The sequence below is a fragment of the Gigantopelta aegis genome, chromosome 14 (genome assembly GCF_016097555.1).
Source record: "Gigantopelta aegis isolate Gae_Host chromosome 14, Gae_host_genome, whole genome shotgun sequence".
NCBI classification, from domain to species: domain Eukaryota; kingdom Metazoa; phylum Mollusca; class Gastropoda; order Neomphalida; family Peltospiridae; genus Gigantopelta; species Gigantopelta aegis.
In genome coordinates this window covers 31,368,607-31,384,695 of record NC_054712.1, presented here as the reverse complement: position 1 = coordinate 31,384,695, position 16,089 = coordinate 31,368,607, and the positions used below count along the sequence as shown (strand labels likewise).

Below are 16,089 nucleotides of genomic sequence, written 5' to 3'. Positions count from 1 at the left end.
TCAATTTTTTTTTTATAAAAACGAAATTTAAAAAAAAAAAAAAAAAAAAAAAAGTACTTCAGATTCAAGTCACTTATCAGTCTAAATATCACTGCAAAATTTCTAATATCTAAATCTACATATTACAAAATAATTACTGTTGCATACATTACCAAACGCTGCCAATCACCACATGCAAAACTCTTCTGAATTCCGTGTTAGTAGTGAAGACCCAGAACCAAGACAAACCGTGCTGTTTAACGCATGCACCACACACCACAGTTTAGTAGTCAAACCAGTCTATAACATGTATCCACGTCTAGTAGTCAAACCGGTCTATGACAGACATCCAAGGGACATCTATATTTTAGTAGTCAAACCAGACTATCACAGACATCCAAGGGACATCTATATTTGAGTAGTCAAACCTGACTATGACAGACATCCAAGGGACATCTATATTTGAGTAGTCAAACCTGACTATGACAGACATCCAAGGGACATCTATATTTGAGTAGTCAAACCTGACTATCACAGACATCCAAGGGACATCTATATTTGAGTAGTCAAACCTGACTATCACAGACATCCAAGAGACATCTATATTTGAGTAGTCAAACCTGACTATCACAGACATCCAAGAGACATCTATATTTGAGTAGTCAAACCTGACTATCACAGACATCCAAGAGACATCTATATTTGAGTAGTCAAACCTGACTATCACAGACATCCAAGAGACATCTATATTTTAGTAGTCAAACCTGACTATCACAGACATCCAAGAGACATCTATATTTTAGTAGTCAAACCTGACTATCACAGACATCCAAGAGACATCTATATTTTAGTAGTCAAACCTGACTATCACAGACATCCAAGAGACATCTATATTTTAGTAGTCAAACCTGACTATCACAGACATCCAAGAGACATCTATATTTTAGTAGTCAAACCTGACTATCACAGACATCCAAGAGACATCTATATTTTAGTAGTCAAACCTGACTATCACAGACATCCAAGAGACATCTATATTGACTGTGATGGTGATGATGATGATGATGATTTTTATGAAGATATGGTAATGATGATCATGATTATGATGATAATGATGATGATGGTGATGATGATATGACAACCACAAGATAATAATTACCGGTACTGTTATTATAATGGTGATGATGATGATGATTATAATGACAGAGTTTATAATTTTCATGATTAAAATATGGTAATGATACTAGTGATGGTGCTGATGATGACAATGTTGAAAAAAACCCCAAAACATGACCAATTTTCTTACTTATAGACAAAAAAGGTTAAAGTATTTGAACAGACAGCTGAAGTGTGTGTCAATGCTTGGACCTCAAATGGATATAAGCACAAAACTAAATGAATAAATGATCATGATTTCCCAAAGAGATATAGCTGACACAACCAACATGATGCAATTTCAAATCAGCTTTTATTTCTGCATGGATTAAAACATTGTCATGTCAATGATTTTTCTATCATAGCAAAATCAATATACAAATAATTTAATAAAGCATAATTATAAAATTTAGACTACCATTCTTAATAGTAAAGACAGTAATATAACCAACTTTTGTTGATGTATGTTATGCATCACTGTAACATACACCACACACACATGCACGCAGGCATGCATGTATACACACACACAAATACATGCACGCACACACACATTACACACACACATGCACATTACACACACACGTACATTACACACACACACACACACATTACACACACACACATTACACATGCACACACACACGCACACGGGTTCAAATCTTACCACAGCAATGACCACAACAAAAATGCTGCGCAGTTCTACCTAGTTTGCCATCTGTATCCAACAAATTGCATAGGCTAGAGCCCAAGGCACCACGATGAAATCATTTTTGTCAGAGAAAACTTGATAGAAAGTTAGTTGCCTAGGATACGTTTACTTTGGTGTCCCTCCTACTTGCCTTTGTGCCAAAACCCACCAAAAAAAACCCACCAACAAAAAACAAAAAGAATTCAACCCCTGATGCACAAGTAGATTTGTGTAATACTGTGTATATCTCACAGTGTTATGTTTTTTTTAAAACTGCTCTGTTGGAGTGAACACTGATGCTGGTATTTCATGCATTATGTCTTATACCATAGTTTGGCACTTATAGTCCATCCCAAAGGGAACGCCTTTTTCCATAATATGAAATTTACTACAAATTATTTATTTCTGAGCAGATTGATTTGTAAATTGCACACAAATATAGTATTTTGTTATTTCCAAAACACTTTTACTATTATTTTTATGTCAAACCAAACTGAAATTATTTACAAAAATTTTTTTTTATAAAATTACGGGGCGGACTATCACAGCTCTTGTCTTTGTTTGTACTGAGGTGTCTATAAACATCCCAACTCAACCACTCACCCACCTATATCCACTCATTTATCCATCCATCCATCCATCCATCCATCCATCCATCCATCTAAAAATCCACCCAAACTCCCAATCATCCATCCTTCCATCTATCCTTCCATCCATTCATACTTCATTCAATCAATCATTCATCCATCCTTTATTAAATAAATTAATTCATCCATCCTTTATTAAATAACTTAATTCATCCATCCATCCGTAAATCCTTAATTCATTTGTTCCATTTTTTCATTCATTCATCAGTTGATTCATCCATTTATTCATCCACTCATTCATCCAACCATCCATCCATTCATTTATTCATAAGCTACATCATTTCTGCAAAACATCTGTATTACTTACATTTCTCATAACAGCATAGCAGACAAAAAGGTAAACAAATATGACTGTTTTCAAACCTCCTGTTCGATATCAGTGTTATTACATTCTGGTTCACTTCCAGGATTACTTAAACTTTCTTCTGAAAGACTGAAAGATATTTCCATAAAACAAGCCAGTAATAACACATACATCTGGCATTCTACAGCAAAACCTGTGCTAAGCACCAACTTATAAGAGAGCAACAAAGAGTGGTCTCTAAACACAGGTTGTTGCTTTGAATAGGTGTCAACTTAAGCAGGTTTGACTGTGTCCAGTTATCCTATAAATAATGGTTATGGCCATCATTAAACAAAAACAATTGTTCTGCTGTAAACTAATTCACATTTTTGGTAGTAGGTTAACTGGACAGTTAATGTTTTATTTCATACTTTTGTTTTTACTCATTTTTTTCTCCAATTTGAGAGCTATACATAACAATGGGTGGGGTGGGGGTCAAACAGTATTTAAAAAGGTTCCATTTTAAGTTAAAAAGTGTCTTATTGTCTAGTCGGAGAAGACCCGGTATTAATGTGACCGTGGGCGTGATTTAGCTTAGTTGGTAGTGTACTCACTTGAAAAAAAGAAAGAAAGAAATGTTTATTTAACAACACACTCAACACATTTTATTTACAGTTATATGGCATCAGACATATGGTTAAGGACCACACAGATATTGAGAGGAAACCCGCTGTCACCACATCATGGGCTACTCTTTCCGATTAGCAGCAAGGGATCTTTTATATGCACCATCCAACAGACAGGGTAGTACATACCACAGCCTTTGATATACCAGTTGTGGTGCACTGGCTGGAATGAGAAATAGCCCAATGGGTCCACCGATGGGGATCGATCCCACACCGACCGAGTACTCACTTGAAGTGCTTGGTTTGTAGGGTCAAATAACGTTGGTGGACCCATTTTCTAATTGGGGTCCTTCCCCATCTCAACCATGCCCCAGGACTGGTATTATCAAGGGACATGGTTTGTGCTGTGCTGCTTGTGGGAAAATGCATATAAAAGATCTTCTGCTGCTCAAGGAAAACTGCAGTGGGTTTCCTCTAAGACTATATGATAAATATGTAAGAATTACCAAATAGCTGACATCCAGTAGCCAATGATTAATTAATCTGCTCTAGTAGATTTTTTTTTTATGCTACAAGTAAATACAGCCCTGTTTTTATTTAATGTATATATTGAAGAAAAACAGATTTTTATGAAAAAAAAGAAGAAAACATTTTGTGTGAGAACAAATGTGAGTCTGTGTGATTTTATAAGAGCTGGTCAGATTACAACAGAAAATTATTTTGGTTAAAGACTGGCCTATATACTAGATGTAATCTCAATGTTGTTTGTGTTAAAGGTACATAGTCCTTTCTGAGTAGAAGGTTAAAAAAACCGTTAAAATTAACAATACAGATTTTGATATTCACATGCATCTTGTTATTAACATATTGAAGGAACATACGGATAATGTACTAAGAGAGATAAATAACGCAGTGGGTATTTCGCATGTGGACAAATGTAAGTGAAATAGGATTTTGTTCAAATTGGGGGGGGGGGGGGGATGGAATAAAATGAGTTTGAAACAAAAACCATAACTTGGTGTTTATTGCAACATCACAACATTGCATATGAAAATAGTTTTGCACATGTATTGCCTGTACTTGTCTACCTATTAAAGCAACCATAATTAGTTTTTTCTGTCTTTGTTCCACAATAAGTGATGCAGAATAAATGCAGTTCTATTGAAAAAAGTGTTTTTGTAAAGGCCTTGGTAAGCTGTCACAAAAATAAATATTTTGCCATGGGTTGGAATTGCTTTATCTAGATACCTCATAATGATTATAGATTCTATTAATACTGAATGGGACGATGTACCTTCCACTGAACATTGTTAATACATCACAGTGATTATAGATTCTATTAATATGGAATGGGACGATGTACCTTCCACTGAACATTGTTAATACATCACCATTTACCATGCAGGATGTTAGTCTGGCAAAACAATACTATCACAGCATACGGTCAAAGGTTACAGATACATTTCTAAAGAGATACATGCATGCACCAAAGTGTTTATTAAAATCACCACACCCCAGGATACCACAACCAGATGGGAAGTTAACTGTGGATTGTGTGTGTAGGAGAGGGGAGGAAAACGTGCACAGAATACAGAACAATTGTTGTTAGCATAATAAAAAGAATTGTAGGAATATATCAAAACACGTGTCATGCAATATTTTTGAGAACTGTCCGTTAAAGAGACTTTCCTGAATTTGATGCTATTGTAAGATTTTTCTAACAAAAACCTGTTAAAATTAAATATTAACAACATTTTCAAGTTTAAAATGTCAGTGTCTGTATATCCAAAGTGTGTTGGATCATCCTAATGTTTGTAGCATCCCTCAGACCTCGTTTTACTTACTATTAATATATACAGAATATTTCATGTTTTTTTGTCAAATATGATTTATATCTCATAGAGTGAAGTTTGCAATCATATCTCATGAGTGACATGTGAGATATGATTGCAAACTTCACGAGATGAGATATAAATCATATCTGACAAAAAACATGAAATGTTCTATTTATTATATAACTTTTGGCAATTTACCTTTATTTTTAAAATGCCAGCCGTAAAATAGTTCCGGCTTTCTTACAGTGAAGATAACAGTTTCTGCAGTGACAAGAACACATTTTAGAGTGAAATTTTCACTCTAAAATGTGTTATCGTCACTGAGTGACTGATAACACTTTTATTTCACTGATAATTTTAAAACATTTCACTAAATGTTATATAATAAATATATATATTTGTTCTTATGTATGAAATTAGTGATAGGTTTATCAATAAACCAAGCAGAAAAATGTATTTAATACGTAATTTTAGTCATTAAAAAGGCTTCATCATTGAGAAACATGATAAATTGGCAGCAACCTCAGGAAAGTTTCTTTAATTACTTGTAGTCTCGTCATCAAGTCTCAACTCATAGTCTGTTAAGAACTTTAAAGTCTGTTCAGAACTTACAGTCTGTTCAGACTTTTGTTCAAAACTTTCACAGTCTTTGTTGAGAAGTCATTGTTTGTTCAGAATTCAGATTCTGTTAAATATTCACAGTCTGTGCTCTCAACACAACACAATGGCGTAGGTCACAACACAAGTTAAACATTACACAGAAGCCCCTGAAAAAAGAGGCAGACAACCTACTTTGGTTTTGAGGCCTTCTTAACGATCACTTTTTTCACTGGCAGTTTCCTCAGCTTGACGAGCATGAAGGCTGGTTCTAGGGTGTGGTTCAGGAAGGGAGGATTCGTTGCATCCATTACCATAATCACATACTCTCCTGCACAAAAGGTAGAAAAATAAAGAGAGTGGCAGATAAATCTTTTTAAAGGGACATTCCTGAGTTTGCTGCATTGTAAGATGTTTCCGACTAATACAATATTTCTATGATTAAACTTTCATATTAAATATATTTTCTTGTTCAGAATATCAGTGTCTGTATATTCAATGTGTTTCTGGTCGTCTTAATATTTGTAAGAAGCCCAAACTGGATTTTGTCTTCAAATAATTTCGTATGTACGGGAAAAAAAATGTTTTTAGGAAATGAAATGAAAAACCTAGTACAAATATTAGAATGATTAGAAAAACGTTTAATATACAGCTAGTAATATTTTAAGCAGAACCATATAAGTGATATGTAATTGCAATTACTATTAAAGGCTCTGTAAGTCGATAACATCTTAAAAATTGCAGCAAACTCGGGAATAAGAAGCTTTTTAGTAGTAGACAAAAAAACACCACCACCACTCAAACAAACAGAACAATATGGCTACAAACTGGCTCAATATTTACTTCCAAATATCAGCCCGACATTCATGCTAATTATTTATCTGCAGCTTGTTTTATAAATTTTATATGTAACCAGTCATGTAAATTAATAAATTTATTTATTAACTTATAACCTGGGAAATAAAGATAATTTCTCACTGAAAAATCATTATTGGTGTAACATACAATATTAGTGAATGTATATATATATATATAGCTGATATAGTAAATAGAAGAACTCGGTACGAGATGTTTTCAAATGTATGTCTCCTTAAAGGGTGTTTATCATCCCGTGTACTTACCCGTCCTTGGATACATTTCGTCTGTTAATATATTCTTCTGTTTACCCTTACCCGTGCTCTTAGAATCTAAAATAAAATCACACACAAAAACAAAGGGAAATTAAATCTTTTTTTTTTTTCTGGGTGGTTTTTTTTAAAAAGTTTACTGCCCCAGAAATGTCTTATGCTAATGTCAGGGATGGGGCTCCGAGTTCATTACCTTACATGTTACATACAGCAAACTGACTTTACATAATCTTTATCTGAAAATAATATATCATATATCAGAATGAACTAGAGCAATTACAAAGTGGAAATAAGAATATAAGGTAAGGATAAAAGATAGATAGATATACTTCCCAAACTGGCATCGTGATTAAAACATATGTAATAAAAGTAGTAAGTGTCAACTATAGCATTCTAGAACTCTCAACCAACGTTCTCAGTTGTCGGTGAATTGTGTATGTAAACAATTTTTATAATATATATACTTCTTTATTTGTAACTTGTCTTTGATGAAATTTTTAACTCCAGTTTCATTTAGAGTACTCTTTTGTAACTTCGTTTTATGGAAAATAAATCTTAAATAAATCTTAAATAAATCTCAAAATTAAATCTCAATAAGACAATGAACCAAAACAAAATCACAAAATTTATATAATTATTTCCCCTAGATATTAATCTAACAATATAGAGAGAGAAAACAATAAGAGAAAACTTGGTATTGTAGACCAATATTTCAGTCACTATTAGTGTATTGATGTCCGTAAGAAGAAAGAAGTGTTTTCTTTAACAACGCACTCAACACATTTTATTTACGGTTATATGGCGTCAGACATATGGTTAAGGACCACACAGATTTTGAGAGGAAACCCGCTGTCGCCACTACATGGGCTACTCTTCCGATTAGCAGCAAGGGATCTTTTATTTGCGCTTCCCACAGGCAGGATAGCACAAACCATGGCCTTTGTTGAACCAGTTATGGATCACTGGTCGGTGCAAGTGGTTTACACCTACCCATTGAGCCTTGCGGAGCACTCACTCAGGGTTTGGAGTCGGTATCCAGATTAAAAATCCCATGCCTCGACTGGGATCCGAACCCAGTACCTACCAGTCTGTAGACCGATGGCCTGCCACGACGCCATCGAGGCCGGTGATGTCCGTAAGAAGTACAAAGATGTAACATAGGACTGAATCCCATTAACACAGTTCACTTGTGGACACTATGGATGAGGGTTTTCGATGCAGCAACTCTTTCCTGTTAGTGTTGCTGTGATCCTTTATTTCTTTCCATCAGTACAGGGAACATTTTGTTCAGTATCACATTGTGATTCGCTACACAAGTTTCAGAGATCGCTACACAATTTTAGAACATTAAACAGTAGTTGCTAATCAATTTTCACAAATATTGCTGATCAAGATTTTAAAAACAAAATGTTAGCCCTAAGATCAACTTAAGTCCATAGGGTAGCTATGCGCTTAAGGTAATCTTAAGGCTAAGATCGTTTCGTAGAACGGGGGCCCATCTCTGCAGTATGTGACAAACTGAAAGCGAAGAACACTTTTTACCTATTTTTTCTCCACTTCTGTCCTTTGAAACTTTGGTTTTTGATTTACTTTTCTCCACTTGTTCCATCACCAGGAAAGGTCTGTACATTGGGGGCGGTGGAGCAAGATGGAGGTTTTCCCAGCAGCACTTGCCACTTCCTGTTCTCTTGTTGTTGACCGGGGGAGGCAGTGGCTTGGATACAACCGGATCTCTGACAGCCGTGTCGCCAATGTCGCCAAACAACTCGACTTTACTGTGACATGACTCGGAAGCTGAATATATAATTTTTTTAAATATTAAAAAAATGAATATTCATATAATGAAACCTCAACATATGAAGCCATCAGCAGAAGTGTTTTAATAAAGTTTGTTTTATTTAACGACGATATTAGAGCACATTGATTTTTTATCTTATCATCGGCTATTGGACGTCAAACATATGGTCATTCTTACACGTTTTTTTTTTAGAGGAAACCCGCTGATGCCACATAAGGCTACTCTTATACGACAGGCAGCAAGGGATCTTTTATTTGCGCTTCCCACAGGCAGGATAGCACAAACCATGGCCTTTGTTGAACCAGCTATGGATCACTGGTCGGTGCAAGTGGTTTACACCTACCCATTGAGCCTTGCGGAGCACTCACTCAGGGTTTGGAGTCGGTATCTGGATTAAAAATCCCATGCCTCGACTGGGATCCGAACCCAGTACCTACCAGCCTGTAGACCGATGGCCTAACCACGCCGCCACCGAGGCCGGTAGTAGAAGTGTTTTAATGACATGCAGTCCAGACATGATACAGCTATGAACATTTTGTGTTTAGAGCACATCGATTTATTAATCATCGGCTATTGAATGTTAAACATATGGTCATTTTTGACACAGTCATAGAGAGGAAACCTGCTACATTTTCCATTAGTAGCAAGGGATCTTTTATATGCACCATCCCACAAACAGGATAGCACATATATATAGTACGACCGTTGATATATCAGTCATGGTGCATTGGCTGGAACGAGAAATAGCCCAATGGGACCACTGACGAGGATCGATCCTAGACCGACCGTGCATCAGGCATGCGCTTTACCACTGGGCTACGTCCCGCCCTTAGTGATTAAAGAGAAATAAGACAATATAATACAATATAATACAATTTAATACAATATAATACAATTTAATACAATTTAATACGACTGTTGTATGGGTTGGACATAGCGGTTTGGAGGAAAGAAAATGCAAACAGGTGCGAGGTTAGGTTACATACATGAAATGAAAATGGATATTTCAATTTTAAAAACATTGCAGACATTTTGTATTTCGTACTGTTATTAGAAAAAGATTTTATTTGTAAATAACGTAAATATTATACAGCTAAGAATATATCACATTTAGTCACAATGCACTGGGGAGGGGAAAAACAAAATTTGAAATCACACATTTTATCCCAAGTGCTGTTTGTGATCGTTGATGGTAACTAGTGTTCTTATTTCACAAAAATATTATACTTTCAAAATACAACACCTACACCTACATCAACCTGTTTTGTGTCATTTTCACTATTTCGAAAAACTGATCGACACACTTTCTTTTGATCGTCAGTATATTGCTGACACGGTATTTTAAACAGAAATGAAACAATTAACATGTCCTCATACCTGCGTCACTCCCACTGGGAGAATCTGGTCGGCTACCATCAGCATCCTTCTCTCCATCCTTCTTCTCTTCTTCCTTCTTTCCATCCATTGCATCACTCTTTGGTTCCTTCTTTGCTGTGTCTTCCTTCTTTGCAGCTTCTTCTTTCTTTGCTGTGTCTTCCTTCTTTGCAGCTTCCTCCTTCTTTGCTGTGTCTTCCTTCTTTGCAGCTTCCTCCTTCTTTGCTGTGTCTTCCTTCTGAGCTTCTTCTTTCTCTTCTTCCGTTTGTTCGTTCTTCTGTCCTTCACCCTCTTGCAGGTCTTTTGATGAATCTGTGAGATCTGTTCCATCTACCGTTTCTTCGCTGTCTCCCTTTTCTGGCTGTTCTTTGTCAGCCTCTAGAAGAAAGGAAAAGAAAGGAATGTTTAGCGATACATCAGCACATTTTAAAATAGGGCTATTTGGTGTGTAACACATAAACCTTTTTAAAAATAAACTTTGCTTTGTTTAACGACACCACTAGAGCACACTGATTTATTAATCATCGGCTACTGGATGTCAAATATTTGGTAATTAAATAATGGAGCTGTCACCATCTAATTTACCTTCTTCAGGTTTCTCCTCTTCTATCAGCTGGTCAGTCAGAGGGTATGCAACAATATCATAGCCACTGCAGAAGAAATAAAATTATGCATGAAACACTGAATGACTGCATGTAAATAACAATATCATAGTCACTGCAAGAGATATAAAATTATACATGAAACACTGAATGACTGCATGTAAATACTGTAAAACATGAAATTAATGCGTGTATAAAATAATGCGCCACCACAGCTCTGTCAAAAATGCGTGTATTAATTAATGCGCTGACCGTAAGACAACTTGTTTACTTAGCGCGATGCTTGCGGTGAAAAGGCGACAAGCTAATTGTGTCATACAATGGCTGTGTTTGTAATAACTGTGAATGCTAGGTAGGTTTTGCTTAATGCCATTTTATTGGTGTGAAAACAACTTGCTGCAAGTACGACATGTATTACTCAGTGACGTTATTCAATAAGTTACGAGTTGCCACATTTAACTCACTGTTAAACTAAGCTACCTATATATAGAGAGTAACCTATGTATTGTTTTATCCAATAATTGTAATCATGTGGAAATACGTTCACGTTTCGAGTAACGTGAAGATAGGTTTGCCAGACCCAAGTAAAGCGTCAACTCCCGAAAAAGCTGCCCGGATGGAAACGGTCAACAAAACTATAGTAGAAGACAGCAAAACCCCGGAAACAGTCGTCAGTCGACGTGGGGTTAAACGAAAACGAGTGAACAACCACTTCTCTCCTGAAACAAGGGCCAAGATAGCCAAGTATGCTGCAGAGAACGGCAATACCCGGGCGGCCAAACACTTCAGCAGTTTGTTTGATGTCAGTCTTGGAGAAAGTGCTGTTCGTGTTATGAAAAAAAGCTTACATTGCCGCCAAGAAAAATGACAAACTCGCTGACGTCACAGAACTTGTGCACAAGCAACGTGGACGACCTCTGTTGTTAGGTGAGTTGGACAAACTCGTTAAAGAACATGTTATTGCTATCCGTGAAGCAGGTGGAATTGTAAACAGAAGTACTGTTTTAGCGACTGCCAGGGGTATCCAACTGGACATTAGTTTCACAGGGGTCAAAGCAGGTTGGTATTATTGGACTGGATGACAAACGAGAAGTGACCATGTTACTAGGTAGCACAGCAGCTTGCGATCTTTTACCACCACAGGTCATTTACAAAGGCCTCACCGACAAGTGTCTCCCGCGTTTCGACTTTCCCGAAGATTGGCACGTGACCCACACAGCCAATCACTGGAGTAACGAAGACAGTATGCTTGAGTACGTAGATAAAGTTCTTGTACCGTACACGATACGTGTGAAAAAACAACTTGGTCTTCCAGCACGACAAAAGTCAATTGCCATCTTTGATGTGTTCGCTGCTCACAGGTGTGACAGTTTTTTACAATTGTTATACAAACGTGGTTTTGAGGTGCAGTTTGTTCCAGCCGGATGCACTGGCGAACTTCAGCCGATGGATCTTTCCGTGAACGGTGACTACAAAGTTGCACTGAAACAACAGTTCACTAGGTGGTATGGTGATCAAGTGGCGATCAATTTAAAAAACAACAAAGACTTCCGGGTGGACTTGAGGATTAGTGTGCTAAAGCCCATTCATTCTCGCTGGATTGTCAATTGTTTTGACTCAATTAAGAAAGACACAGACTGTATCAAACGGGGTTGGATTAAAGCAGGCTTGCTTGATGTTTTGTAAAATTGAACGAACTATCTGAGATGTGAAACCGAACCGAAACACTTTGTAATTGGTATGTGAATGTGTTTAAACATTATTGTTTTAATGAATTGTTTGAGATAATTATTAAGTGAAATGAAACTGCTGTTGTTCACTGATTCATGCTTTTATTTGTTTTTTTATAAATGCGTGGTAAATTAATGCGTCAAATACCTATATGCATTTTTTGCATTAGTTTCTCTCGCGCATTACTTTCATGTTTTACAGTAACAATATCATAGTCACTGCAAGAGATATAAAATTATACATGAAACACTGAATGACTGCATGTAAATAACAATATCATAGTCACTGCAAGAGATATAAAATTATACATGAAACACTGAATGACTGCATGTAAATAACAATATCATAGTCACTGCAAGAGATATACAATTATACATGAAACACTGAATGACTGCATGTAAATAACAATATCATAGTCACTGCAAGAGATATAAAATGATACATGAAATACTGAATGACTGCATGTAAATAACAATATCATAGTCACTGCAAGAGTTATAAAATTATACATGAAACACTGAATGACTGCATGTAAATAACAATATCATAGTCACTGCAAGAGATATAAAATTATACATGAAACACTGAATGACTGCATGTAAATAACAATATCATAGTCACTGCAAGAGATATATAATTTTATCCAGCAATCACTGTATACATTGGCAAGATATGATGACTAGATAAATCTCTATATTTTCGGTGATTGATCAAATATATAGATCACGTGACATAAGTCAGACTCGACTCGAGTATTTCAGAGTAGATTTTCAATAAACATACTCTTTAAATCAGTACAGTAAATACAAATAACTTTTAGTTTTGCGATAACAATACAAAACTTGCATATTTATTTATGAATGAGAGTGCAGAAACACTTTTTTAATGTGACAGAATGTAGCTAGCTTCTTACAAATAATGACGTCATACGGCAAAAGCCTTGCTAGGTTGACAATAATCGATTTGCGTACACAAAACTGGAATAAATAACGATTTTTCAAATATTCCTGTAGGATTGCAGGATAAAAGAAATAACTGGTTACTGTCTTAAGATATCGATTTTATCCTGCTCAGGTTGAATGGCCTTGCTGCATTCGCCCTTCTAACCTTCGCAAGATAAAGCTGATATCTTAAGACAGTAACCAGTTATTCCCTATATACATTATTCTTTGATATGAAAACATTTGTCCAGTATTCCCCACTCCAAAATGTTAAAACCCTTTTGTGGAAATAAGTAAATGCTTGTTTGTGATCTTCCATCTCCAAAAGACGATTTTTGGAATGACAGTTACTGGCCACTTCGGGAACACCCTAAATAACACTGCCAAACGAAATTAAAAATTCATAAGTAAAAAAATCACATCTTACAATGGTGTGCTAATAGGTTTATCTTCCATGTCTTCTATCATGTCGAATAATGCAGGTTCCATCGACCCCAGTGGTGCATAATATTTATAACCTGCTATAATATGGAGTTCTCTCCCTTGATCTGAAATTAAACAATGTAAAAATCATTATGGTCGTAGTTCAAATAGTAATATATCTTCTAACATTTAGCATGAATAGTTGTAAAATAAAGCTCAGCAAGTTCTGTTATGCCAAATATTTATGACTGCTTCAGATAATTTGACTAAAACCAGCTGCAATTTATAGTCAATCTAATACGATGGAACATTTTGAATCCATTTTTGTGTTTATATCCAAGTTCACGCCTGCTGTCCTGAATACATAGTTGGGTCAGGGTCAGGGTCAGGGTCAGGGTCAGGGTCAGGGTCTGGGTCTGGGTCTGGGTCTGGGTCTGGGTCTGGGTCTGGGTCTGGGTCTGATAAGTATAGTACCATCAAAAAAGAAACACACTGAATCAAATATGACAAAACACACCACATCTGTGCTGGCGCAAACTACAGTTCATGTGCTATATTTTAACAGCAGCAAACTCAGACCTAGCTTTAGTGTGTTTTGGGCCTAACACATGTTATTGCTTAAATAGGGTCAGCTTGTATAATATCATATACTCAAAGGCGAAAGTAATTGTGACATTGATTGTCTGGAGTAATAAATTTGTGAATGGATATATGGATGTAAACCAGAGAAAATGTGCATGAAACAGCTCAAAGAAATGCAAGCAAGCAGTTGTTGCAGCGATTGCATGCATTGTGCAAGAAACATGGAATATTCGGGAGAAATGCTGTCCAGTGTTCACCATAAAAGGCAAGGCATTCAGTCGCAAATCATTGCCACTCTGTGCAGCCTTCAGAAGTCCAGAAGTAAAAAAAACACTGTTAGTGAACTGTTTGATGCAATTTCGTCATGCGACTCCTCAGTGAAAATGACTGATGGCAAGTCATAGGAATGCTTGAATCTGGGACCTCGCAGCGTGACGTCGCACATCAATTCAATGTCCACAGAAACACCATATGGCACTTATGGCAATGATATCAACAAAACAACCAAGTTAGGGACTGTCCCAGTAGCGGCCGACCACCCGTGATAACCCCTCACCAAGACACATGGATCCGAACCACGAAGCAGCCAGCAACCCTCAGAGCCCATACCATCCCTTTCTCCAGCGTTTAGTGGCCTCAATGAGATGACGGTGCCAGGCCTGTATCAGTGCTCAAGGTGGACACACTAACTACTGACTGTGTGAACTTCGCTCTGGATCCCCTCTAGTGATGTGGCTTATTTGCATATGGCAGGTGTGCCCTTTTCATGGACTATTGCTTGTTTCCATACCTTTTGACATTTATCTTTCCATGTTATAATGTTTCATACACGGCAGTAAAAACAAATCATCAATTATCTTTGTCTTTTGTGTGTCACATTAACTTTTGTCTTTTAGTATATGATTTGCGAGAATATTAAGGTGATCTTATAAGACAGGTAGCTGTATGAAGCAGGTCAGACTGTACACAAAAGACACCACTAGAGCACATTGATTTTATTAATCATCGGCTATTGAATGTCAAACATTTTGTAATTCTGAAAAATGTTTCCATTAGTAGCAAGAAATCTTTTATATTCACCATCCCACAGACAGGACTGCACATACCATGACCTTTGATATACCAGTCGTGGTGCAGTGGCTGGAACGAGACATAGCCCAATAGGCCCACTGATGAGACTCGATCCTAGACAGACCGCACATCAGGCAAGTGCTCTACCACTGGTCTACATCGCTCCCTAGACTGTATGCAATGTTTTCTGCTCACCTTCCACGAGTTCATCTGCACCATCTCTCACTTCCACAGTGATGGAGAACGTCTCTCCCTGTTTGATGTCGATCTCTGTGGTGTTCGTTATCACAATCTTCGCGGCCATCCGCTCGGGTAGACCATTCACCCACTGTCCAGAATACAGAATCCCCGATGCGTGTTCCATGAAACCATCGCCGTGAAACAAGTCATTGTACCACTGACCCTGCGACAGATGAAAGGAATGTAATTTTAATAATGACAGCCCAGCAGTGGTCTGTACACTGTTTGGTTAGGATGGTAAAAGAAAAGAAGGGAAGGGAAAGAGAATTTAAGGGAAATTTAATGATGGAAGGGAAGGTAAAGGAAGAGAAGGTATGAGAAAACAAGGGAAGGGAAGGGAGGAGAAGGGAAGACAAGGGAATGAAAGGGGAAGGGAAGTAAGTAAAA

General features: G+C 36.8%; 1 protein-coding gene across 4 annotated transcripts in view; it reads right to left on the bottom strand.

Annotated features, from left to right (window-relative positions):
- The window catches only part of LOC121388242 (MORN repeat-containing protein 1-like), a 37,399-nt gene that overhangs the window by 3,178 nt on the left and 18,132 nt on the right, over positions 1-16,089 (bottom strand). For 2 of the 4 annotated variants that reach the window (XR_005959958.1, XR_005959959.1), the window contains 8 exons: positions 15,658-15,865; positions 13,814-13,934; positions 10,698-10,762; positions 10,116-10,490; positions 8,483-8,734; positions 6,935-7,000; positions 6,009-6,144; positions 2,780-2,905 (listed from right to left, as the gene is read on the bottom strand). Coding sequence is in view for 2 of the 4 variants with exons in the window: in XM_041519510.1 (XP_041375444.1) it covers positions 2,830-2,905; positions 6,009-6,144; positions 6,935-7,000; positions 8,483-8,734; positions 10,116-10,490; positions 10,698-10,762; positions 13,814-13,934; positions 15,658-15,865 (1,299 nt within the window). In the remaining 2 variants the exon portion in view is untranslated. Of the gene's footprint in view, positions 1-1,430; positions 2,906-6,008; positions 6,145-6,934; positions 7,001-8,482; positions 8,735-10,115; positions 10,491-10,697; positions 10,763-13,813; positions 13,935-15,657; positions 15,866-16,089 lie in introns of those variants that run through there. The other 2 variants (XM_041519510.1, XM_041519511.1) reach the window with 2 other exon arrangements.